The sequence below is a fragment of the Hyaena hyaena genome, unplaced genomic scaffold (genome assembly GCF_003009895.1).
Source record: "Hyaena hyaena isolate Hyena2069 unplaced genomic scaffold, ASM300989v1 scaffold_438, whole genome shotgun sequence".
In the NCBI taxonomy this organism is placed as follows: domain Eukaryota; kingdom Metazoa; phylum Chordata; class Mammalia; order Carnivora; family Hyaenidae; genus Hyaena; species Hyaena hyaena.
Genome location: NW_024081071.1, coordinates 735189 through 761472, shown reverse-complemented (window position 1 = coordinate 761472; position 26284 = coordinate 735189). Strand labels below are relative to the sequence as shown.

Sequence of the window (26284 nt, the reverse complement as noted above, 5' to 3'; positions counted from 1 at the left end):
AATCCCTCTTTCTCTGACCCTCCCCTGCTCACGCTGTCTCTCTCTCTCTCTCTCCTAGAAATTAAAAAAAAAAAAAAAAAAAAAACATTAAAAAAAAAAAAAAAGAGTCAGATGCTTAACTGAGCCATGCAGGCGCCCCTGAACCCACTATTGCCCAAGACAGGATTTTTTGTTACTGACCAAGTGGTAAGAGGAACATAGAAATTTGAAAGGAAACAGAAATATGTGTAGTTATTTTTGGCACGGAAGACTTTTATATTATGGATAATTTGGCTTGCTAAAGAGTACTGTGTAGCATTTATTATTTGACAAGGAGGTTTATGATCGTGTTCTCTGTCCACAGACCTTGTGCTAAGTAAGACAGAAACAAACGGTCTTCAAGGAGTTTCCCTGTCTAATGGTGAGAAGTATAAAGTCTTTGGGGAAGGAGGGGGATCGTACCAGGTGACATTTTTTACACAAGCATGATTGGTAGCAGTGTTGAGGCCTAGGGAAGAAACATCTTAAGATCTTTTTCTCCCCGGTCCCAAGTGTTTGAACGTCTGTGCGTCCTGGGAAGAATCTCTGGAAATAAGCTATGATTTGCTCTTTTGGGCCACTGAGGCTCTCTAGGATTGGCCTCGGGAGGCAGCAATGCATCAGGAGGTAGGGGCAGGGCCGAATGAGGTGCCTGTGCTGGGAAGCCCTTGGGGTCATGCGTTTTTACTCTGCTGCCCTGCTTCCAGTTCATCCCCAGAAACGTCCCAGAAAAGCAAATCATGGGATAGAATGAGTCTTCATTCTGAGTTTTATTAATTCAAAGTGGTTCCCAGAAGTAGCCTTGCTGCTATAATCACTGGAGCAAATGGTTTAGCTGTCATCCTAGACACTATTTTTGTTGTTTTTTGTTTGTTTGTTTGTTTGTTTTTTAATGATTTATTTTAACCCACTGAACTGTTTTAGTTTCCTAGGTGAAAAGTTTCAAGTGGATATTACAAGTGTTTTCAGTTCAGGGTATCCTTCTGATAATCATTGTGTGTCAGTAGCCTCTCCCTTTGAAAGTTTTGGTGATCCTCGCGTTTGGGTGGCTCAGTCGGTTGGGGGTCCAGCCCTTGATTTCAGCTCAGGTCATGATCTCACAGTTCATGAGTTCCAGCCCCGTGTCGGGCTCTGTGCTAACAGTGCAGAGCCTGCCTAAGATTCTCTCTGTCCTCTCTCTCTCTCCCCGACTTGTGCATGTGTCCTCTCTCATAATAAACTTAAAAATATTTTTTTGGTGTTCAAAACCCTCTCTAATCTCAATTCATCTTCCACCTCTCATTCATTCATTCAACAAACACATTCTGTGTGCCAGGTTCTGTGTGAGACACGGGGGCTTGGAGATCAAAAAGATAAACTATCCATATGCAGTTGTTGCCCCTCTTATCCATGGTCTCATCTTCCCGGGTTTCACTTACCTGCAGTCAACCTTGATCTGGAAGTAGATGATCCTCCTTCTGACCTATAGTTAGAAGTAGCAAGTAGCCTAATATTAGGTCATCGTGTCCACGTCATTCACCTCCCTTCATCTTACCATGTGGGCATTTTATTTCAGATCCTCACAAGAAGAGGGGTGACTACAGTATAAAATATTTTAAGAGAGGCCACATTCACATAACTTTTCTGGCATGTGTTGTAATTGTACTTTATTATTAGTTATTAATCTCTCACTGAGCCTAATTTATAAATTAAGTTTTATCATAGGTATATGTAGGGGAAGAGCATAGCATATATAGCATTTGGTGCTTTCTGTGGTTTAGGTGCATCCACTGAGGGTCTTGTGAGGGTCTCGTGAATAAGGGGGACCACTATATTTTCATCATTAATCAAAATGGACCAATCACCATCCCAAATATGTTTTTTTTTTTTCTTCCAAATATGTTTTATGGTGATTTCACACCCTAGAAAAGCCCCTTTCATTTGCTTGGTAAACTTTGCCTGTCCTTCATGATGTAGTTTAAGGGTCCTTCCCAGGGAAAGAATTCTGTCCCACCTCAAAACAAAATTGTCACTTGACTTCTGTAGCTCTTTGTATTCCACTTTCATATTAAGCAAGCAACAGTCCATAATAGAAAATTCTCATTCTCATAGCTGAAGGAGTATTCTCAGAGAGAGTGGATTCTCCAGACCTAGACAGTGGATAACAGAGTGAGATTTGAACCCTGTCTGTGAGGCTCTGAAGCCTGGGTCTCCCACGAGGAGGGGGCAGGACAGACTGTGTGGGAGCTGGATCTTTAGACCCAGAGACTGGCTTTTCCAGGTGGTGTGTGACATTGAGCAACTCTCAAGATTTCAGAGCCCTCATTTGTAAAATGATAATTTGACCTCTTTCTGCTGCAAGTGAGATGTAAATATGAAAGTGCTCTGAAGTTGGTTTTCCCCAGTTAACACAAAGAGCATTATGTCAGTACCAGAAGCTTTATGAAGTTGTAACCATAGCATAGAAACAGTTTTGTTTTCTGTATAAAACTTTTTAACTGAAGTAGGTACATAGAGTTCATTACACTGTTCTTTCTACTTGAGTGCATGCTTGAAATTTTCCACCGAAGGGGGTTTGTGAAAAAGGTTTGTGAAAAAGGCTTTCCGCTTACAAGGTACCATGTAATTATAAGTGATGTAACTATCATAATAATTGTTTCTGGAGTTGTCTTCCTCAGCTTCCAGATGTTTGTTTTCCTGAAGGCAGTAAGTGCCCTCCCCCTCGGCGTGTCTCCGCAGTGATGACATGGCAGACTGTGTGAGTGTGGAGACCAGTACAGTTCTTGTTAAGTGACGCTTTGAGGCCCAGGTCAGAGGATCGGCCTCCAGGCAGGAGCCACCTTAGAAAGGTGCCCTTCTGCTGTTTCAGTAACTAAATCCTGATGACAGGGGGCCACAGTGGATTTGCTACAGATACAGTTTCTCTCTGCAGTAAAATTGTGTTACAACTCAGCTTCCAGAAGCGATGCCAGAGAACATTCCTTATGTGTGTTTTTAAAATTAGTTTTTGAATAGGTAATATGTGCACATGATAAGGAAGTTTTACTGTGTCCAGCTCCTCTCCCCCCCCCCCCAACACAGTCAGGGTCCCCAGACTCTGGGTCACCTTCCAGAGGCAGTCTAAATTGATAGGACATATAGATCTTTTGTCCACATAGTTTGACATTTTTCTCCCCCCGCCCCCTTGTGTCTTGTTGAGTGCTGTTGGTGCTAACAGAGCTGCTGCCTCAGTCTGCACACACATCCTATAATTTATGTAACTCTCTTCCTATTGATGGACATTTAGATTGTGATACCACAAACTTAGAGGAAACAAATTTGACAACAAATATCTTTATAGATAGTAGATAGTTCTTGTATACATATATAAATCAACTCCCCCCTGCAGGGTGCAGGCATGCAGTTTCATGCTCACTCTTGACAATACGGAGGATCCACACTTTTTGATCTTTGCCAGTCATATAGGCACAGATGGTCCCCAAGTTACCTTGGTTTGATTTACGATTTTTTGACTTTGTGATGGCATGAATAAGTATTCAGTGGAAACCATACTTCAGATTTTGAATTTGGACTTTTTCCGGGGCTAGCGATGTGCCCTACGGTACCCTCTCGTGACGCTGGGCTGTAGCGGCAGCCCCAGCTCCTCATATGTCACACAGGCACAAAGGTCAACAACTGATATGGCCATTCTGTACCCAGGCTACCCTTCTGTTGTTCACTTTCGGTACTGTACTCAGTAAATGACGTGAGATAGTCAGCACTTTCTTACAGGCTTGTTGTCAGAGGATTTAGCCCAACCTCAGGCTCTTGTCAGTGTTCTGAGCACATGTAAGATAGGCTAGGTCGAGTGATGCTCGATAAGGGATATTAAATGCATTTTCTGCTTAGGTTATTTTCAACTTAGGATAGGTTTTCAGGATGTAACCCCAGCATAAGCTGAAGATCTGTTTAATGTTTTCATCTGTACCCTCACTTAATGTGTTTAAAACCCATTTGTTCGGGAGTGGCCACAGAGGCATTCAGGTTTTCTTTTTGGGGCGATGAAAATGTTGTCGAATTAGATTATGGTGATGGTCACTCAATTTTGTCGAATATACTAAAAACCACTGAATTGTACACTTAAAAAATTTTTTTTAATGTTTTATTTTTGTTTTTGAGAGAGAGAAAGACAGTGTGAGCAGGGGAGGGTCAGAGAGAGAGACACAGAATCCGAAGACAGGCCCCAGGCTCTGAGCTAGCTGTCAGCACAGAGCCCGCCACGGGGCTCGAACCCACAAACCATGAGATCACGACCTGAGCCGAAGTCCGACACTTAACCTACTGGGCCACCCAGACGCCCCTGAATTGTACATTTAAAAGGGTGAATTTTGTTCTTCCTGAGGCTGCTATGTAAAAAAACGTTCCTCTTTTCTGCAAACTGACTTCCTTTGTTTTTCTGTTGCTCCTTTTCTTCCAGGAAACTGTTTTCAGTCTTTGTTGTGTTATATGCATTTTCCCCTCTGTTGGCCATTTTTGCTCTTTTGCTCTTGCTTCCTTGATTTTGCTCTTTTTTTAGCCACGTGGAAATTTTTCATGTTTATATTTCCTCTTTTTTTATATATTTAAATGTTTGATTTAGTTGGGATTTATATTGCCATAAATTAGGAGAAAGGGATGTAGTTTTTCTCTCAGACAATATCCAATTTTCCTCATACTATTTTTTTAAAAAATAATCCATTGTACCCCAGTGATTTAAGATTACAGTTTTATCCTATATTAACTTATTTTATGTATGAGTCTAATTTCTGGACTCTTGATTCTGCTCCATTGTTCTGGTTGTTTTCTTGTGCTTCTACCACACTTTATAATTAATTATAAAGGTTTAGTCTGGGTTTTCTTGTTTGCAAAGTTTTCCCAATCAAAAGAAAATTTTTTGCTCCAATCATTCTTGATTATTTTCCCCTAAAGAACTTTAGAAACAGCATTTAAGGGTTTAAGAATACTATTGAGGGGTGCCTGGGTGGCTCAGTCAGTTGAACGTCCAGTTCAGCTCAGGTTATAATAGTTTGTGAGTTTGAACCCCACATTGAGTTCTGCGCTGTTATCATGGAGCCTGCTTGGAATTCTCTCTCTCTCTCTCAAAAATAAACATTAAAAAAATGGAATACTACTGATAGTTTATGGTTATTATATTAATTTATAGATGGACTTATGTAAACTGATTATTTTACCCATTCTTTCCTATTATTATTATTATTTTTTGTATTATGTCTGCTCCTGCCTTCAGACCAATGTTAAATAATAGTGATTATGGTAGAAATTCTCAGATGCCTCCTTGTGTTTAATAGGCATGCTTTGGGCATCGTGTATTAATGTTTGTAAGTGAAATTATTCTGTATGGTTCTTTTGGTTTCTCCTCCCATGTTTGGCTTTGTTCTCTAGAAATAATTTCCAAACTTCCTTTTTAATTTTTTTACTCTGTGGAACAATTTCAATACCATTGGTTTTACTTAAACGTTTGGTGGTAGAATTCACCTGTGAAATTGAATGGGCCCCTTAACTTTTGGGGGGTAGTTTTCAGAGACTTCTACTTCTTTCTTTATTTTTTTAAGTTTATTTATTTCTTTTGGTAGAGAGAGAGAGAGCAAGAGCACGCACCTGTGAGCATGAGCAGGGGAGGGAGAGAGAGAATTCCAAGTAGGCTCCATGCTGTTAGCACAGAACCTAACTCGGGCTCAGCATCATGAACCTGTGAGATCATGACCTAAGCCAAGATCTAGAGTTGGATGCTTAACTGACTGAGCCACCCAGGTGCCCCAAGACTTATTTTACTTCTAATGTAATCAGTCTTTTTTCTCTTTTGGGGCCAGTTTTCCTGTTTTCCTTGAAAATTAAACCTTATGGAAGTTTTTGGGTAGTCACCTATGGATAGGCTCTAGTATTCTTCTAGTTCTCTTAACCTTTCTCGGTGTCTTATTTTGTGTTCTTCATATTGACTTTTTTTGTTCTTTCCTACAGGTACCGGAAATATAGTGGTCATTATGGTTAGCTACCCTAAAGGAAGAGAAATTTTGGATCTGGTGCAGAAAGGCATTGCGGTGAAAATGACCATAGGAGTCGGCACCCGTCACGTGCAGGAATTCATCAGTGGTCAGTCTGTGGTATTTGTGGCCATTGCCTTTATCACCATGATGATTATCTCATTAGCCTGGCTGATATTTTACTACATACAGCGTTTCCTATATACTGGCTCACAGTTTGGAAGTCAGGTAATTATGCATAATTCTTTTTAACTTTGCTTTTTAAAAGAGAGCTCATAAATATTTCTCCTATGTATTGCCTTTAAGTTCTATTTGAGAGTGTTGTTTTTTTGGGCGGGGGGAAGGAGGGACTATATTCTTATTTTCATTTTCACTCATACTGTTTAATTAATATATAATTTTTTGAAGATAGCTTTTTAATTAGAGCATATTAAATTTTCTGTTCTGTAAGATATTAAATACCTTTAAATGGGGTCACTTTTTGCATGTTTTGCTCCTACAGATACCCTCTTTGCCTTTTTCAGACATAAAGGAGTGATAAATCAGCCTGTGGTAGAATGGACATGGTTCTGTGTTTAATTTTTTTTTTTTAATTTTTTTTTTTAAGGTTTTTTTTATTTATTTCTAGAGAGAGAGAGTGAGCAGGGGAGGGTCAGAGAGAGAGGGAGTCACAGACTGAAACAGGCTCCAGGCTCTGAGCTGGCAGTCAGCACAGAGCCCGACGCGGGGCTCGAACCCACAAACCGTGAGATCATGACCTAAGCGAAAGTCGGACGCTTAACCGACTAAGCCACCCAGGCGCCCCTTTTTTTATTTCTTTTTTTAATTTTTTTTTTTTTTAACATGGTTCTGTGTTTAAAATAAAGTGAACCCTGGGCCTGAAGGCAAGGAGCAGAGTGGGAGGGCCTTCCCGGCTTCCCCTGTGGGGCAGCTTTCAAGGCCATTTATCTGCAGAGAGACAGTGTCTTTGTCACCACAGAGAGGAGGCCAGTCAGAGATCCAGAGGCTTCCAAAGACAGGCCTAATTGGTTTCTTCCTCAGACATGGAATTGAAAATCAGTATTCTTTTTTATTTTTTTAATTTTTATTTAAAAAACTTTTAATATTTATTTATTTTTAAGAATTTTTAAAAAATAGTTTATTGTCAAGTTGGTTTCCATATAACACCCAGTGCTCATCCCCACAAGCACCCTCCTCCATGCCCATCACCCCCCTACCCCTCTCCCCCACCCCCGTCAGCCCTCAGTTTGTTCTCAGCATTCAAGAGAGTCTCATGGTTTGCCTCCCTCCCTCTCCCCAACTATTTTTCCCCTTCTTTCCCCCCATGGTCCTCCGTTAAGTTCCTCCTAATCCTCCTATACGTGCAAACATGATATTTGTCCTTCTCTGCGTGACTTATTTCGCTCAGCATAACACCCTCAAGATCCATCCATGTTGCTACACATGGCCAGATTTCATTCTTTCTCATTGCCATGTAGTATCCCATGGTATAGATAAACCACATTTTCTTGATCCATTCGTCAGTTGATAGACACTTAGGCTCTTTCCATGTTTTGGCTATTGTGGAGAGTGCTGCTATGAACATTGGGGTGCATGTGCCCCTGTGCATCAGCACTCCTGTATCCCTTGGGTAAATTCCTTTTTCTTTTTTAAAATATTTTTTATAGTTTATTGTCAAGTTGGTTTACATAATAACACCCAATGCTCATCCCCACAGGTGCCCTCCTCCATGCCCATCACCCCCCTTCCTCTCTCCCCCACCCTCCCCAGCCATCAGTTTGTTCTCAGCAAATAAAAAAATAAACTTTTTTAATTTATTTTTGAGAGAGAGACAGAGCACTAGAGGGGGGAGGGGCAGAGAGAGAGGGAGACACAGAATCCGAAGCAGACTCCAGGCTCTGAGCTATCAGCGCAGAGCCTGATGCGGGGCTTTAACTCACAAACCATAAGATCATGACCTGAGCTGAAGTCGGATGCTCAACCGACTGAGCCACCCGGGTGCCCGGAAAATCAGTATTCTTGATCAAACATCTCTTAAGTTATATATGGCTATTTTATACATTAGATGTAAATGGTAATTTTTGTTAGGTTATTTTCATTGTAGTCATTTAACGTTTTTTTAAATGAAATTTTTTCTATAAGCTTATGTGAATTTTTAAACACAGTGACTTAAAATTTTTAATGATAATGTTTTTCATACCTAAGAGTCACAGAAAAGAAGCTAAGAAAATTATTGGCCAACTTCCACTTCATACTGTAAAGCATGGAGAAAAGGTAATATATTCATGGTTTTTTGTTTGTTTCTTTTAAAGCATGTATTTATATGTCTAAGTAAAACTTTTCTAATATGTTAAACTCACATTGAGCATGTGGAGTTTTGACTGGTTTGAGTTAGAACTAACTTGCATACATGTTTCATTTTGGAGAAGAGTTGGCAGAAATATTCTGTTGCATATGAGAAGAGCCTTCCAGACCTGTGCCAGCAGATAGGGTGGCCTTTAATCATATACAGGTATTTTAATTTAAAAGAATGAAATTGAAATTACAGTTCAGTTTCTGAATCATACTAGCTATATTCCAGATACTCAAATGGCCCCATTGGCTGGTTGCTACCATACTGGACAGACATGTCCATTCCCTGAGAAAGTTCTTCTGTTGGTCAGACCCAGATGACTCTAAGGAACCTAAAGAATTTCAAGTTCCATTAGACCATAGACCTTTGATACTTTAAATTCATTTCTATTAAATCTGAGGCTATATATCCATTGTCTCTGATTCCCTTAACTGCAGGGAAAAAATGCTGAGATTTGTGGAGAGGGGGAAAGCAGATGTACTTAAAACTACTTTTTAAAAAAAGAAAACATTTTGACATGGCCAACCTGAGACTTTAAAGCTCAAAATCATACCAGAGTCTTAAAGCATTTTTGGCATAGGACAGATCCTAAATCTAGAGTCTCAGATTCTTAGAGGATTAATTCTTTAAAAAGGAAAACAGTTGCTAATGCAGTAGTATTTATTTTTTTATTAGTCTGTCTTTGCTGTGAAGGGTGGATAATTGTGTTGACTTGTTGGTTGACTTGGTTGGTTTCATTGTTTTTTGTTTTTGTTTTTAAAGGTTCATTCATTTTTCAGAGACAGACAGAGCATGAGTGGGGGAGGAGCAGAGAGAGAGAGAGGGAGACACAGAATTCGAAGTAGGCTTCATGCTCGGAGCTGTCAGCACAGAACCCGATGTGGGGCTCGAACTTACGGACCGCGAGATCATGAAGTTGGACGCTTTACTGACTGAGCCACCCAGGCGCCCCCTACATTTAGTTATTTTAAAACCAATGCTAACAAGTTAATTAGATATGGCCACTAGTATTTTTATTTTCCTATTGAAATTTTATTTTTTAAATGTTTATTTACTTGAGAGAGAGAGAGAGCGTGAGCAGGAGAGGGGCAGAGAGAGAGAGACACAGAGTCAGAAGCAGGCTCCAGGCTCTGAGCTGTCAGCAGAGAGCCCGATGTGGGGCTCAAACACATGGACCACGAGATCATGACCTGAGCTCGGGTACTCTGAGCCACCCAAGCGTCCCCCCATTTTTTTCTTTTATCTCACCACATTGTTGAAATTTCATTTATTTCACCCTCCACTCCCCTTCAAAAATAAAAAGAAAGAATAATCACACTTATTGTATATATCTCTTCCTCTGACTAACTTAAAGGTTTAAATAAATAATACTCATTAGGGGCCCCTGGCTGCGTTAGCCGGTGCAGCGCATGACTCTTGATCTCAGGACTATAGAGTAGAGCCCACACTGGATGTAGAGATTACTTAAAAATAAAATCTTAAAAAAAGAAGAAGAAATAACACTAAACATAGACCTTTGATTTTTTTTTTAAAAAAAAACTTTGGATTCTGATATTAATGGGTTATTTAGAATATTAATATGGAAATACTATTGGAATTACATCATTGGCTGCCATTCTTTCCCTTATGCCTTAAACAGAAGTAGCAGTTGAATTTTAATAGTAAGTAAAAAATATATAATAGAAGTTTCTCATGTCACAGCTTGAGTTTAGCACCTGATGTACAGATCACTGAGTGTCCTTAGGGAGAGAATCTCCAGTGACAAACTGTACATGCGTTAGATGTGGCCTGTTACTTGATAAGCATGTAGTTTTATGTTGCCCTGAGAGCATATCTTTTATTCCATAGCAGGAAACCTCACTCTATAAATATGAGAAAACAGAGATTTATATGTATAATATATTGAATTGAATCTTTGAGAATATAAGTAAACTGATACTATCCTCTTCCTATACAGAGCATATTTTAAATAGAACATTTTTGAAAATATGATTCCACTGTTTTTGAAAGTTGTCAAAATAGGGGCACCTGGGGAGCTCTGGTTGGGTGTCTGACTTTGGCTCAGGTCATGACCTCACAGTTTGTGGGTATGAGCTCTGCATCAGACTCTGCTGCCAGCTCAGAGCCGGGAGCCTGCTTCAGATACTGTGCCTCCTTCTCTCTCTGCCTCTCCCCCACTTGTGCTCTGTCTCTCAAAATGAATAAACATTAAAAAAAATTAAAAAAAAAAAAGTTGCTAAAATAATGGTTAAAAAAGGATCCCTAAATGGTCTGTGAGGTACATAAGTGGGTTTTCTTCCTTTCTTTTTTGTTTTCTTTCTTTCTTTTTTTTTTTTTTTTTTTGTTAAATTTTATTTCTTTAATCTCTACACCCTACGTGGGGCTCAAACTCACCACCCCGAGACCCAAAAGTCCCATGCTCCTTTGTGACTGAGCCAGCCAGGCACCACATACATGGATTTCTGATGATTCTGATTGAGCTTGTACAGAAAAGTGTTGTGTTTCCTTCAACCTATACCATGTCCACTTCTAGAGACAGGTTTGTTTTCCAGTTTTTCTTTTCGTATGGGCGCACTCACAGCAATGTATAAGCTGGCAAACCATTATGGGCTTTAAAATTATTTCATCATGGGGCACCTGGCTGGGTCAGTCGGTTGGTTAAGTGTCCAACTCTTGATTTTGGTTCAGGTCATGATTCCACGTTTTGTTAAGCCTGAGCCTTCCATTGGGCTCTGCACTGACAGCATGGAACCTGCTTGGAAGGCTTTCTCCCTCTTTTCTCTGCCCCTTCCTGGTACGCATGCTCTCTTCTTCTCTGTCTTAAAATAAATAAATAAACTTGAAATAAATTATTTCATCACTTTTGCATGGCAAAAACAAGTGATAAATAAACAAGTGTTTATTATAAAACAGTGATAATTACTTTAGTGGCACCATACCATTTTAAAGGTTAAGGAATTTTACTTTTTGAGAAGTATAATCAGTTTTTACTGCTTGCTTGCTAAAAAGTGACACACATGGCTCAGTGTATTTTTAAATAATTACATAAGGACAGGGTAGCCATGTTCCCATAAAATACACTTGCTAAAGTTGCAGCTACTTGCAGACACTGATTGGTTGTAATTTCTGAATGTATCCCAGAATCAAAGAGAGCCTCATTGGCCTGTCTTGGGTCAGATGACTACTCTGGCCACGCCTGCTTTGGTTGATTGGTTGAGGCCAGGTGGTTTAATATGGGGGGTACCCAGGGAAATGGGGGGAAATCTGACACCACCAAAAAGGTCTATGAACCATAGATTCTTAGAAGTGGAAATTTTGTCACAACACTGTTGCCTCTCCAACACATTTTATTTCTTTTTACCTTTGTAAATTTGATGGATGAAAAACAGTAATTGACTTTAATCCATGATTCTTTTATCACTAGTGAGTTGAACATTTTCAGATAGCCGTTTGTGTTTTCTCATTTAAAGTTGAAACCAATTCTAGTGAAAGTGCTCTCATTTTGTCAGTTTTTAATGATTCTAGAAATGGGTAGCTTATTGGATGTTAATCCTCTCTATAAGTTTTATGTTTGAAAAATAACTTACCGTAGTGAAGCAAGCAAGTACATTTCTATAACCCTTAAAACCTGAATACTTGGGGAGGAAAAAAGACACATGAACACTTCCCTAGTAGTTAAAAACTGTTGGTGTCCGATTAGGTAGACAATGACATTTTTTCCTTTTCAGCCAGCTTCTGTAAATAATCTCTGGACAGTGGTAAAAAGATTGTGTTTAGTTTCCGGCTACACCCCTATAGTGTAGAATTGGTCATTGTTTTAGCCAGGACGTGGCGAGTTTTACCAAGCGTAGACCGTGTAGCAAGGATGTAGTGAATAGTGAACTCTTTTCTTTCCTCTTCACAGGGAGTCGATGTTGATGCAGAAAACTGTGCAGTGTGTATTGAGAATTTTAAAGTGAAGGATGTTATCAGAATTCTGCCGTGCAAGTATGTCCTTGTTACTTCCTGAGATGCTGCAAACTACCCGATCCATTTCAGGTTTCTGACAAAAGTATTAACATGTTTTTTATGATGTTTGATCTTGCTATCATGTGGTGATCTTGCTATCATTCATCCTGTAGGAAAGAAGCTCCAAGCCTTTGAGGCTCCTGGATTTGGATTATATTACCTTCAAATTTGCTTAGGACACTTCAGGTCCTAAGACAGACCGGTTATGTATCTTTGTCGTAGATTGGCTTCTAGTCTAAAGCAAGGCTTCGTTAGGAACCTGGGAATCCTATCCCACATTCAGCCATGCAAGATGTGTTCTGTGTCTGAGCAAGGAGACTGAAGCATGACCGGTGAAGGACTACCAGGGGCGGCCAGAGATGGTTAGCAGAGAGTCAGGGAGGGCAGTGGTTTGCCAGTTTTTGCACGCTGGGGTTTAATGCTTTAGGCGGGTTCTGCCAGATAAATACTTCTCACTTTAGGTGCACTGGGGGCTTTGCTTTAGCAATGGGAAGTTGAGCTTTCCTTTTTTTTTTTTTTGTTTTCTTTTATTAAATAATGGGATACTTTATTGATAAACATTTAGAAGAATAGCTGTTATCAGCAAGATGTACAAAAACTATAATATGCTTTGAGTCTGATCAGTTTTAATTATACTTCCCACCTATTCCAGTAGGTCAGAAGTTAATACATAATTATGGTTTGCTTTATGTTTACAAAGTACTTTAATATATACACAAGTACTCTATAGTAGATTGAGCTCTCAGTAATTCTGTAGAGAAAACAAATGAATATCAGAATAACAAAAGTTTACAGAATAAAGATCACTAACTTCAGTCTGCAGGCTTTTATATGAGGTTGGTGTGGTGGGCACTTAATGCATTGGGGTCAGTATGTCCTGTACAAAGTCATTAAAATAGAAAAAGATTTTTACTGTAGGGGGGTTTAGGGCCAGTCTTTCTGACTTAAAAATAATGCTTGGGATCCAGTACAAGTGAGCAGCCTGAGACTCACTTCCTTTGTGACACCAGGTCTGTCCCTCTGGCTGAGCTGAGTTTCATACCTGACATGTTGCATGTGCACATTTCCTGGGCTTCTGCTCTGGGGTTTTTACTTATTTCCCCCATTTTCTCCCCTGCTTGGTTTAACATATTTCCTAATAAAGCCAACATGTTTCCTTTGTGTTTCTATAAAAACCATTCCATTGGGTCAGTCAGTTTCAGTTTCAGTTTGAGGATGCAAAGGTCAGAAGACAGGCTGGGCTAGACTGTATTCTGTAATTAAGTTCTTTTATCTTTAACTGCACTGTCAGACTTCTGTATGAAGAAGAGGTCTTCAAACAGCGGCATTAATAGTGATGAACAGTTACTCAGTATTTCCTGTGCCCAGCACTGCTGTAAGCACATTACGTGTCTTCTGCTGAGAACAGCCTGGGGTGTAGATACAGAGAGGGTGAGCAGCTGGTTCAGACTCCCAGGGTCACGTCTCACAGTGGGCACTGGAGCCCTGGGCACTGTACCCATTCTCCTGACTCTTTATCTTCACTATGTATAGAAGACAGATTCACCGTCTAAGAGGCAAAGTGAGCCAACTACAACAAATCAGTAAAAGAACTACTTTTTCTTTTTTTCTCTTTTTGATTCTGAAAGTGATCATTATAGAAAAACATGGAGTATACAAAAATACATTAAGACAAAAAATAAGTGTCTTTTTTTAAGCCTGCAGCCTAAGGTGATCTGTTTATATTTTGCTCTATTTCCATTTGATTCATTTCATGAATTTTCTATAAGATATTCCAAGTTCTCCAAAGTATAAGTTTATTGCTGTTAGTTTACTACTGGTTTACTTATGCCACAGTTATTCCCAAAAGTTACAGAGGCACATAAAAATATAATCCAGCATGAGGTGAAAATAAACCATGCAGTTTTTGTGGAGTGAAGGGAAAATTTCCTGTAAGTTCCAGATTCTGTTTAACATGGGAAGTAGAATAGATAATGACATAGAGTAAGCGAATAGACTAGAATGTTGATTTGAAGTCGTTTAACTTGTTCTGAGAAGGTGAGTTAGTAGAATATGTTGTTTCCTTTATAAGATATAAACATTTATTTTAAAACATTAACACATACTTAATTTTTTTAGGCATATTTTTCATAGAATATGCATTGACCCATGGCTTTTGGATCACCGCACGTGTCCAATGTGTAAACTTGATGTCATCAAAGCCCTGGGATATTGGGTTTGTTACATTTTTGTTTATATTCAATCTCTGCCCCGGTTCTTCCTGAGTGATTAAATTTCATTACTGACCAGAGGCAAGAGGAACAGACTAAAGTGCTCCTTCTGACATGTTTGTGATTCTTTGAAGAAATTTTCCTCATGATTAAAAATGCATTTTTAAGGCATTCCAAAAAAATAATGAACTACTACCTTTGTGTTATAGACTAATATGCCAGATGTTTCTCCCAGAGGGTTTGTAATTGCTTAGAGCAATGTGCTTTGGTACGCTGCCCTGCAGTATATGTATATGCTCATCAGTGTCATATAAACGAGAATTATAAAGTGTTTGAAATGAAAGAAGCCTCCTGCATTTTCTGGCTCAAGGCACACATTTGACATATGAGGAAACTGAAGCCACTACTTCCTGACATCAGATCTCAGATTCCTGGGTTTCGAAACCAAATCCTGCTGGGGAAATTGGTCCTGTGTGGAATTGCTCCATCGGTTTGTGGTGCTCAGGTGGTCCGAGGACCTTCCTCAGAAAACAGAGACATGAGGGCAGAGTGAAAGACGGGGCTTCATAGGAGCCAGCCGTGTGCCGAGGGCCTTAACGTTCGTTATTACATGCAGTCCTCACAGCTGTAAGTGCTGTTTCTCTAATTAGGAACTTGAGCGTAGAGAAGCCAGGTAGCTCGCTTAGGTCACACAGCTAGTTAGTGGGGAATCAGCTTTCAGACACAAGTTTGCTTAATTCCAGGCTATAAGCTTTTAACCAGTAGTCCCACCCAAAAGAGGAGACTTAGAGGGAAAAAACAGATTTTTCTAGATTGCTGTATTTTTAATTGTTTTGAGTCTTCATATAATCTATTAATTTCTTAAAATACTCTTGATTATTAAATAGTAAATAGTTTTGAAATACTGACCTCTGGAAGAAGTAATTTAAATACCAGATAAACTTTTTGTATTGCTAAACATACTTTTTTGAGTTTTTTAATAGTGTTTATGGTAGAGCTAGAGACCACAAGGAGGTTTCTCCTGCACCTTATGGCCATAGTAGCCCTCGAGGTATCCTGTCCTCTCTAGTTTAGTGGGCCTTGGAAAGGTAGTTGGAAGACTGCTGCCTTAATGACTACTGTAATTTTATATGAATTATATTTTTCTTCCAGTGTGAGTCCCAGAATGCCCTCACCATAGATAGGTACACAGAACTGGGGGGATGGTCGGCATTCAGGACCTGTCTTACTGAAAGAAAACTTCACCTGCTTTAGTGTCTAGAAAATTTGTCTTTCCTCTAGAATTTCTAACATTCACTTGTTGATAGTTTTTAGTAACGATGGCTCTGTTTAGCAGGACATAACACGCTTTGTGGATTTGAAACTTAGTGAACGGAGCCTGGAGCTCAGACAAGAGAGTGCACCTTCCTGGGATTCTGAGCAGCACATTACAGGGAGCTTGACAGGTGTTTTTCTTGGCAAAGGTTTCCTTTTTCCTATTGTTTTTTCCTTCATTAGATACATTCTGAAGCTCATTTTAAATTATCTTCCTCATTATTCGCTAGTTTTAAACCTGCTTTTCATTTCTAAAAAAAAATTTTTTTAAGTTTATTTATTTTGAGAGACCGCAAGCATGAGTGGGGTAAGGGCAGAGAGAGAGGGAGACAGAGGATCCCAAACAGGCCCCACAGTGTCAGCGCAGAACCCCGCACGGGGCTCGATCTCGCAAACCCTACAGTTATGACCCGAGCCAAAATCCTGTCAGATGCTCAACTGCCTGAGCCACTCAGGCGCCCCCTAAACGTTTGTATAAAGGTCTTTCATTAAGCTTAGCACTGAGACTTTAATCATTGTGAGTTTTGTTTTGGGAAATCTGTCTACATATATATATTTCATACATTAAGAATGAAGATTCTTTTATACGTATATAAGGCTGGATTATGTTGTTAAAATGTTAATTTCAGAAAGCTTGGCTCTGTCCGCAGAAAGTAATTTCTTTTTTGAAGAACAGAAACCTATAGCAAGGGATTACCTTGTCTTGCCCTTAGTTTTTATTTTTTGGATGAATGTGCCATTTTCTTTAGACCCTGTGGCCCATCCCGCATTGGGTTTTGAAGGTAGTTACGACACTCTCATGGTATCATCTGTGGAAAGAGAGCTGCTCTCAGTCCTTCACATGGACTTGGGAGGTAGTCCTTGCGTTTGCAGCTGTAACCTCCTGGATGGGCCATTTGTCGCTCTTGTTTTCATTCATTCAGCAAGCGTGTATCAAAGGAGTGCTCTCTCAGGTGCTTGAGATCAGAACTTGACTTGGGGAGACAAAGACAAGTGAGATGCAGCCCTTCTGCCCATGGGCTCTTAGGGATTTCACTTTCTGGACTGTGGGGGCCTCATGCACGGTGCAGCAGAGGACAGATGTTTAAAGTGGTGAGGAGCGTGGAGGAAGGAGGAATTTACTCTGCCAGGTGGAGTGGGGAGATAAGAGGGTGGTTTTTTAAGAGGGGAGTCTGAGCCCACTGTTAAAGGGTTTGTCTGTCTGATCACTATATTGCAGATGGGGGTGTGACCATGTGGGCTTTGAGACTGGCAGGTAGTTAAGTTTGTCGGGTATTTCAGTAACTACCTGGGAAAACAGATAAGGTTGGGCTGGGTGGGAGTTTGGACGTCCTAGCAACTCAGTAGGATTCATGGCTTGGTGTGTCAGGAGTCTGTTCTGAGGTTGCTCGGTTACCAGTGAGGAGAAGGCAATGTACCATGTTCAGAAGGACAGTTCTAGAACCCTGTGGAGCGGCAGTGGGAGCAGTGGGCTGCTGTGCCCTTGATCCCGAGAGCCCGGGGAGGGAGTTGCAACAAATGCCATGTTCTCACGTGAAGCCCAGGCTCACAGTAAACCCACAGCCACCACTTTTTTACCAGGTCACCTAGTGGTTTCCTCTCTCACAGCATGGCCCTGACTCTGCTATTAATCAGAAAGCTATCTGGATTAGCCTCCATGTGAAACTGGACTGTCACTTTCATGGTCCTGTTCTTTAAAGCAGCACAGGGTGGAATTGAAGGTAGACTGAGAGGTGATAGACACTGTCCCCAGGGAGCCACAATTGATTCTTTTTTAGTGAACCAAACACAGTCTGAAGCCCTCTGTTGTCAGATGCTGTGTTCTTCCCCCAAACCCTGGTGCCTGCGATAAGACCTTAGGGCAGTTAGAGGCAGTAATCCGAGCCCCACGGCCACAGCCAGGCTGATTCACACCCTCTGTGCAGGAAGCAGGGAAAGTGCGTCTGTGACAAAGCTTCACTTCCTGTCAATAAAGGGTTTAAAAGGTGGCATTGCTTACATCAAGGTGGGAAATGGTTTTTTAAATAAACAGCGTTTAGGTCTTGGAAAGCTGCTCAGTGAAAAGTAATTAATTTTCTGATGTTGCTAAATAAAGAAGACATTAGTGTTCTTACCTGATTCCGTGTATAAAAATATTTTGTAGGAGTTACACGTAATGATTAGGAGATGATAGATCAGCCTTACACGTGGTACTCAGACAAGGTATTTTCTTTTGTTCTCTCAAGGGAGACGTGGAGGATGTGCCGGAGACGCCTGCTCCAGAAGCTACCGCTGGGAGTGTTTTGGCTGCAAATTTGAGTATTTCACTGCAAGAGGATGACCGGAGCGAGGGGAGCAATTTCCCGTCCTCTTCCACTGGCGAGTCTGCCCCGCAGTGTGATGCCAGCTTTAAAGAAGATGCTGGTGAAAACACAGCCTTGCTAGGTAAGTGCTTTCCAGGCTATAAAACAAAATGATGCTAGCGGTTGGGGAACAAAATGAAGAAATACATAAAATGCAGAAAAACATAAAGGAAAAATAGAAACCATAATCACACACCTGGAAATAACCATTTCAACGTTTTGATAAATAGCTTTCCAGATGTTCTTCTGTGTTTAAACGCATATCATTTATGTGCCGCTAGGTAACCAGTTTTTCTCTTAACATGTGCAGCTCTTTTCTATAACAGTAGGTATTTGATTCTGTGTGGCTGCATGGTATTACAGCTTAGATTCACTGTCGTTTCTTTAAACCACACCCTTTTGGTGGACTTTATTTTGGCACTCAGAAGTTGCTATGTGTGGCTCAGTTAAGTGTCCTACTCTTTTGTTTTGTTTTAATATTTTTTTAAAAGTTAAAAAAAATTGTTGCACCTATACCTTCACCACCTAGACGTCTGATTGTTTCTTGTCATTCTGAGAAAGGAGATAGAGTGAATTGTATTGTTTTAATTACCAATGAGATGATCTTACTTTCATATTTGTTGGTCATTTTTCTTCTTTCAGGAGTTGCCCACTTCATCCTTACCTTATTTTTCTCTGGAGAAACTAATTTTTTCATGTCGCTTCTAAGAGCTCTTTGATTTTTGTCATATGTATTATATATTTCTCTCCCGGTTTCTCATGTTTTGACTAATTGGCATATTTTGCTAGTAGAAATGTTTCATTTTTCTATAGTCCCAGCGTACTTTCATGATTTTGCCTTTGATAGCATACTAACTTTGGAAAAGTCTTCCTTTTTTTTTTTTTTTTAAATGTTTTATTTATTTCTAAGAGAGACAGTGTGAGCAGGGGAGGGTCAGAGAGAGAGAGGGAGACATAGAATCTAAAGCAGGCTCCAGGCTCTGAGCTAGCTGTCAGCACAGAGCCCACTGCGGGGCTCAAACCCACAAACCATGAGATCATGACCTGAGCCGAAGTTGGCTGCCCAACTGACTAAGCCACCCAGGCGCCCCTGGAAAGTCTTCCTTATCTCAGGATTATAAATATATTAACCCATATTTTGCTAATATTTGTGGTTTTGTATTTTACCCTTAAATCTTTAATCCACATAGCTTAATGGAAGGTTTAGCCTATTTTTTCTTTTTCCCAAAGGTTTAACCCGTTGTCCCAATGTTTAGTGAATTATAATTATTTTAGTGAATAATAATTATTTAGTGAGTAATAATTAAATATGTTTTGATATTGCCAAGGCAAATTCTTTCACCTTTTTTCATTGAAAAAAATTTCTGGACTATACTGCATTTTTCTAAAAAAATGATTCTGCAAAGTGAAAACTTTTATTATAATCTAATTCATTTAGGAAATTAACTGGGAAGAGTTGATGCTTCTGATTTTGAATTTTGCCATATGGGAAGAGAAAGCATATCTTTCCAAATCAGCAGTACTCAGACTGAAACAGTTTTATGTAGGGTTATGAAGCAAAAATAAATAGAAATACTAGAACTTGGGTTTTAAACCGGTACCCAAGGAAGGAGAGTGTGGCACCTGCAGAAGAGAAGGGGAGAGCCCATTTCCGAGCACTGGAATGCAAAAAGGACATTCTCCCAACCAGCTCCCTGGCTGCCTGCTGAGACTGAACCACCTTGAGAATCCATCCCATCCGATTGAGCCCAGCGTCATTTTTGCCATTGCCATCAGTCTCCAGAAAGAAACAAAATTTCCTTTCACTAGTACTTGACCCTCCCTGAGATAGTTAAAGGCCAGTAAAGACTCTTACCCTGACTAAACGTCCCCACGTTTTCCTGCACTCCTGTTACCTGTCATGCATCAGTTTGTCAGCATCTCCTCTCCCCTCTTAGAACTAAGATAAAATCATTTGAAATAGTGCATAGAAATAAAAGTGGAAAAAGAAGCTAGGTTATAGAACAACAGGATGTTAGACACATTCTGAAGAAACTGAGCCCTCTCCCCACACCTGCCTTTTGTGTGTGCTTGCTTTTTGATGGGGAAGGGTTTTTTTCTGTCCTTTTTTATCTTTAATTTCCAAGCATTTGTTCACTAGTAAATTGACAGGTAAATTTAAATGTTCATGTTCTTTCTACCTTATCTTGTACCAACATAATTTGAGAAATATTAAATTGGAGAAATCAATTCTTTAAAAAAAAAAGTTTGAGACAGGACACCCATGTGCACAGGGAAGGGGCAGAGAAAAAGGGAGAGAGAAAATCCCAAGCAGACCCTGACACAGGGCTTGAACTCATGAACTGTGAGATCATGACCTGGGCCCAGAGTTGGACGCGTAACTGACTGAGCTACCCAGGCACCCCAGAGAAATCAATTCTTTTAAGCAGACACTAGTACTTCCAGAATAAAATGTGGCTTCACTTAAAGCTGAGAAAACATTTACTAGGCTCTTCAGAGCAACTAGAAGTAAAATGTGGAACTTAACTACTCGCTGGAGAGTATTTCCTGGTGAGTACTCCTTCTGTTGTCCAGTTGACCTTGGCTCCAGCTGGAGGAGAGTTGAAGTATTTGATTCTGTATTTAAGGAAATACTCTATACTTGTAAGAAACCTGTGCTGAAATTATTTTATGCTCCTCTTCCGAGTAATACCCGTCTGTCTGGCTTTGAACACCAGTTCCTTTTCCAAGATAGTTAAACCTCTCTGTGCCCATGTTTAATAGCACCATTTTGATCAAAATAACGTTGGTTAGACTAATAGGAGAAAACTTCTCACATTGTGTGAGAGGAAGATGTTTGTATATTTTTCTTGCCCTCTGGAATGGGCTGCCAATTTTACATGTAGGTTTTATTTAAATTGTTTTGTAATTTGTTTCTTAAATTATAGTCTCCAAATGAGTCACAGTGTTTCTGTAATTGAAGTTTAGAATATGCGAAGTGGCTAACCTTGGCTTTTGTTGCTTCATTGTAGAAACGGGCAGAAGCGACCTTGAACATGGAGGGCCCATCTCCTAGCGCACATCCTGGTGACCGCATCATGGACAGAGCTTTTTGGCTTCAATTAAAGGACTTTTTTTTTTTTTTTTTTTTACTTCACATAGTTTGTATATTTGAAAATAATGTACATTCTTTTATCTTTCAGGTTCTGATTTGTTATACAAAGGGCTAAGATATTTTATTCTTAAAGAGACGTTTTGATTAGTCTTAATATATTTATCTACTAAAGTATATCATTTACGATAAACAGTATGTTGTTTTGGACTCTTACAGAGGAGACCACTAGGAAGTCCCTCTAAAGGGGGCAGCGGGGTGAGGTGTTTATGAATACTAAACTAGCTACTACGGTACTGTACGAATGGGATTAATTTTGTTTCTCAAGGATGGTTTTAGACTGAGCTACTGAATTTAGACTGGCGGAAGTAGAATTATATAATTCACTTCAGTAATTGATCACAAGTTTTCCTGGAGGAAAGGCTCGAGAAATCTACAGCTTTCTCAAACTTCTGTGTCATTATATAGACTTTGGAATTATAGGAAAAGCACTAGATGACTTTACGATTTGTGTTTTCTCTTTTTAATCCCTAATTGCTTGTGATACTTTAAAGGAGAGGAAAATTTGTCCATTTTTTTCTACAGATGAAAAGCTAAGATCCTTTATCACATGAGCAATTAAGTTTTTCATTGCCTTAAGGACAATAGAGTAGGCAGACTTTCTTATACATGATGACCGTACTGCTTCCAACTACAATATAATCTTGACAACCAAGAGTGATAGATGGAGAACTTTGTTGCTGTTTGAAAATAAACAAGCAGCCAGTTTTCCTGATTGATTTAAAGATCATGACCTTGTGTTACCATCTATCCTTTTTAATCTTGGCTGTTCTTACTTGTAGGTTGAAAGGGGCAGGTGAATGTAAAGCTTTTGGAGACTGCACTCTTAAATTTTATAAAATTAAGTAAAAACGCACTCTGCCTTCCTCTCCCTTCTTGGAGGTGGAAGTTGAGGATGAGGGAGAGTTATTTTTTTTTAACTTGAAACTTGTCCTTTGTTGCTTCTAAGCTGGTTGTGTGTATCTTTATTTTGTGAGTAAAATAAAGATCTATTTGGAGTTTTAAAAAAATGTAAGGAATTTATTCTTAACAGCTGCATGTAAGTTTTGTATAGCTTTTTTTTTCTTCTTCTTCATACTATTTGTCGCACTTGGATTCTAGCCATTCATAGCGAAACATTTGGTGAGTAAACAGTTTTGCTGAAGTAAACTCTGTGGCCAGATTCAACTTGAGGAGCTACTGAAGTAGAAAAGTTGACCGACTTTGAGCTCTCATTGACAGCCTCAAAGTAGGTTTCCATTATAGCCATTCTCTTTGTGGTTCATTACAAATAGGAAAGTTATGTCCTTGGTTCTGTACCAAGTAGACTTTTTGCTCTTTGTGTTTTAAGATACATACTTGGGAGACATGCTTTAATGAATAATTCTTTCCATTCTCCAATGAAGCAGACTTTTAAAAGGAATACTATAACAGATCTAGCTAAATTTTTTTGATAATTACAGAAGTGTGATTTCTTAACTAGCAGCTATCAGATAGAGCTTTCCTTAATTCAAAAGTTTGAACACTAAACTATAAATCAAAGAGATGGGAAGAATTGTAGTGGTCTGATCTCATCTCCAGAGACATGTCTTTAAAAAAAATTTTTTTAATGTTTTTGAGAGAGAGAGATGGATAGAACATGGGTGGGGGAGGGGCAGAGAGAGGGAGGGAGACACAGAGACACAGATTCCGAAGCAGGCTCCAGGCTCTGAGCTGTCAGCACAGAGCCTGACTGGGGGGGGAGAGGGGGCTCAAACCCACAGAGCAGTGAGATCCTGACCAGAGCCGAAGTTGCTTAACCAGCTGAGCCACCGAGGTGCCCTGGAAACATGTCTTTAATAGCAGAGAAAGGAATTACCAAGAGAAAATAGAGAACTGCAACAATTTGAAAGCTTCCTCTGATAGGCTTTTTTAAAGGCAGAAATAAATAGGATAGAGAAGGGTCAAATATTAGCAGAATTTTTGCTGAGACATAAAATTCATAAAATGCTACTCGGAATAAGGGGAACTTAATGAAGAAAGAGTAAACCAGAGAGATTTGGTTTAAGGTTAGTCACATTATTTATGGCAGTAATCACAGTCCCTCTAACAGTTGTCATAAAAGCCATTTGTTCACAAATATTGTAGAAACAGGTGTTTTTTGTTTTTCTTTAAAGTTTGAAAGTCCCAGGCAGCATGTGAAAGAAGCAGTTCGACCGTGAACGGGAAGCACTCTTGTCATCCGCTGCCCGCACGAGTGGGTGCTGCTGCTGGGTTTCCCACCAGAAGACCACCAAGGCCAGGAGGAGAGAGAGAAAAACGGGGCACCTTGGCAGGTAAGTTTCCTCACGTGCTCAAGTCTGGGGGGTCCTGAATGTAAAAAGCCTTTCCTAAGAGCTTGTCTCCTGCAGTCACTGAGGAGTGATGACAATAAAAGGCCGAATTGCAGCGTGCCTATCAGCAGTTTGCTCTCTGTGGGGCACACGATGACAAAATCTCCAGAAGCGAATCACTGGTCTGACCTCAGTAACCTCAGGATTGAAGCTTTGCACTCAGGCAGGCTTTCCCAGAGGGGCCTTCTCTTCCCAAAGAGAACTGGTATGTTTAGAAGGAAAAATAATCAGTGAATCAGAGACATCAGACCTTAAATGAGTACTAAATATTTCTCTGCAGTATACTTGCTGCATCAGAGGCTTCTAGAATCAGGAACAGTAATAGACCTTCAAGAACACGTTGTGTACCCGCTTGGATTAAATAGCCAGTGTAACCAGATTCCCCAAGAGAATAGCTTAATTGGCAAGTCTGCTCTTTTGAGCACATGGAAGTTTATTTGCTCAGTAAAGGCTGAGATTACATCAGTATGTGTATGTTACTAGCGAGAACCTGAGGTAATTATGTGTTTGGTCAAAAGCAGTTTCTTTGAGCTCAGCGTAAACTGTATTTGTGATTTACAAAGCACAGGATGTTGGCCTGAACCAAAGCGAGTCTTGTATAGAACATATGCTGTGCTTCTGTGATGCAACAACCAATTAGAAAAGCCACCTACGCCTTTCCCAGTTAATTTCGTTTTTGAAGTTTTAAAAACACAAACATTTCACTTTAAAAAATGCTAACGTGTAATTCTAGTTATAAAAGTGAAATCTCTACAATGTCATAATCAGCCATTTAGCTAGATTTGCCTTTAATAGCAAAGTAGACGTTGTGAATTGAAAAAGGTGTATGCATCACAGTAACTGAATCCATTCTTTTTGATGAGGTATAAACTTGTATATTTTGGCCTAATGAGAAACCTGAGAACACCAGCACTTTCTGGGGGCTTGGTTGCCTCGGTATCGGATCCCAGGATTTTTAAGTGTTTGGGGAAGCATTTTAGGGATAGATTTCCTGATCAGAACAATAGTGATTGCACAAAAATAACAGACAGACCTGATATAAAGTGAAACCAACAAAATGTTTTTGTACCTAGGTAGAGTGTGCAAGAATTTTAAAGAATATGTAAAAATATGCGTTAATTTTCCAGATATCCTGAAAATGTTAAAGTGCTACCATTCAAAATATTATTTAAAACGAATATTATTTAAAATGAGCACATACTCCATCATGTTCCATAGGAATGTCAATCTTTACAAAACAGTAAGAGGTGGTAGACGCCACTTAAAATTTTGGGAAAATGTGTACTCTGTGAGAAAGGTGAGTGATAACTTTCTTTGTTTAAACGTATAAACACTGTTAAAAGAGAATTATTTGACATAGTCGTATCTTAGGATCCGATTATTTTTGAAGTATTTTTTCTTTCTACTCTATGATGTAACTTAGTGCTATCTTTTTAACAGGTGATTTGGAGATAGTACAACTAGAAAATCCAGAGAATTCAAGAGGTGTTGTTTTTAACATGGCAGTAAATTTAACTACACTTAAAAACTGATTACAGTTACTGAATCCCAGGACTATCATTTATTTCAGGTAAACTTTCTTCTTTTAAAATGTTTAATGAAGAATCTTTTGCTAGTGTTATAAACGTAAACCTCACTTTTTTTTTTTTTTTTTTTTTGGTAAAATGTTCCCTAAATGTAATTTACTGCTGTTCTTTGTGAACTTTTTAGATTTGGAAAGTCTTTCCTCTTTCAAGTAAACGCCAACAGTGTGATCTTGGGACGATAAGCAGTAGTGAGTCTCTTTATTTGCAGAGTCCACGTTTGTAAATTCAGCGACTGAATTTACCTGTAACCCCCACATTAGGATGGGCAGTGATTTGGGCCAGGTCCTTTGCAGCACGTACAGTGTGCGGTGAAAATTGTGAGGCACGTGACCCTCTTCTGGTTGAGGTTTAAGAGGACGTTCTGCCTTCTTGTTTCATCTCTCAAAGTGTCAACAGTGTCCTCTTCTCCACTGTGGATTTAGTGTTGTCTTTCCCAAAATTTTGTACCTTGGTGATTTCACCATTTAAAATGGCCCCCAAGCATAGTGTCATCTCCTGTTCTCAGCACATGAAGTCTGTGATGTGCCTTATAGAGAAAGTACGTGTTAACCAAGCTTTGCTCAGACATGGGTTCACAGTACTGACGGCCAGTGCCGCTCAGTGTTACCAGAGAATCAGTAGGTCCTGGAGCCCTTCCAACAGTGGTCCACACTTTGCCATTTCAGAAAGCATCTCAGTAATGAACTGTTTCTTTTCCCAAACCTAATACGTAACAGTGATGCCCACTTTTAGATATGGAGATCGAGGTTGTTACTATCATTTTGGATGTTTTAAATGCATTCCTCTACTACACTGGCTTGGGTTCTTATTTCCTGTAAGTAAATATGTTTATAAATACCTTACTTTCATAAGAATACCTAAGACCTAAGATTTCGTATAAATCTAGGAGTACTGCTCCTTTGCTAAGGATTAAATTGGAAGGTGAACTCCTGCTGAATAGATTATTTCCCTG

The 26284-nt window shown here is 39.6% G+C and overlaps 1 protein-coding gene and 1 non-coding gene across 2 annotated transcripts in view; both read left to right on the top strand.

The window, feature by feature from the left end:
- The window catches only part of RNF149 (ring finger protein 149), a 35673-nt gene that overhangs the window by 6877 nt on the left and 2512 nt on the right, over positions 1-26284 (top strand). Inside the window, exons 2-9 of the mRNA XM_039253120.1 lie at positions 5995-6245; positions 8223-8291; positions 12275-12357; positions 14497-14593; positions 18128-18326; positions 21256-22623; positions 23531-23689; positions 25187-25316. Of these exons, the coding sequence (XP_039109051.1) occupies positions 5995-6245; positions 8223-8291; positions 12275-12357; positions 14497-14593; positions 18128-18326; positions 21256-21299 (743 nt within the window). The 3' untranslated portion in view covers positions 21300-22623; positions 23531-23689; positions 25187-25316. The remainder of the gene's footprint in view (positions 1-5994; positions 6246-8222; positions 8292-12274; positions 12358-14496; positions 14594-18127; positions 18327-21255; positions 22624-23530; positions 23690-25186; positions 25317-26284) is intronic.
- On the top strand, positions 23767-23881 carry LOC120245909. The gene has a single exon (XR_005531928.1). It is a non-coding gene; the product is annotated as a small nucleolar RNA SNORD89 (small nucleolar RNA).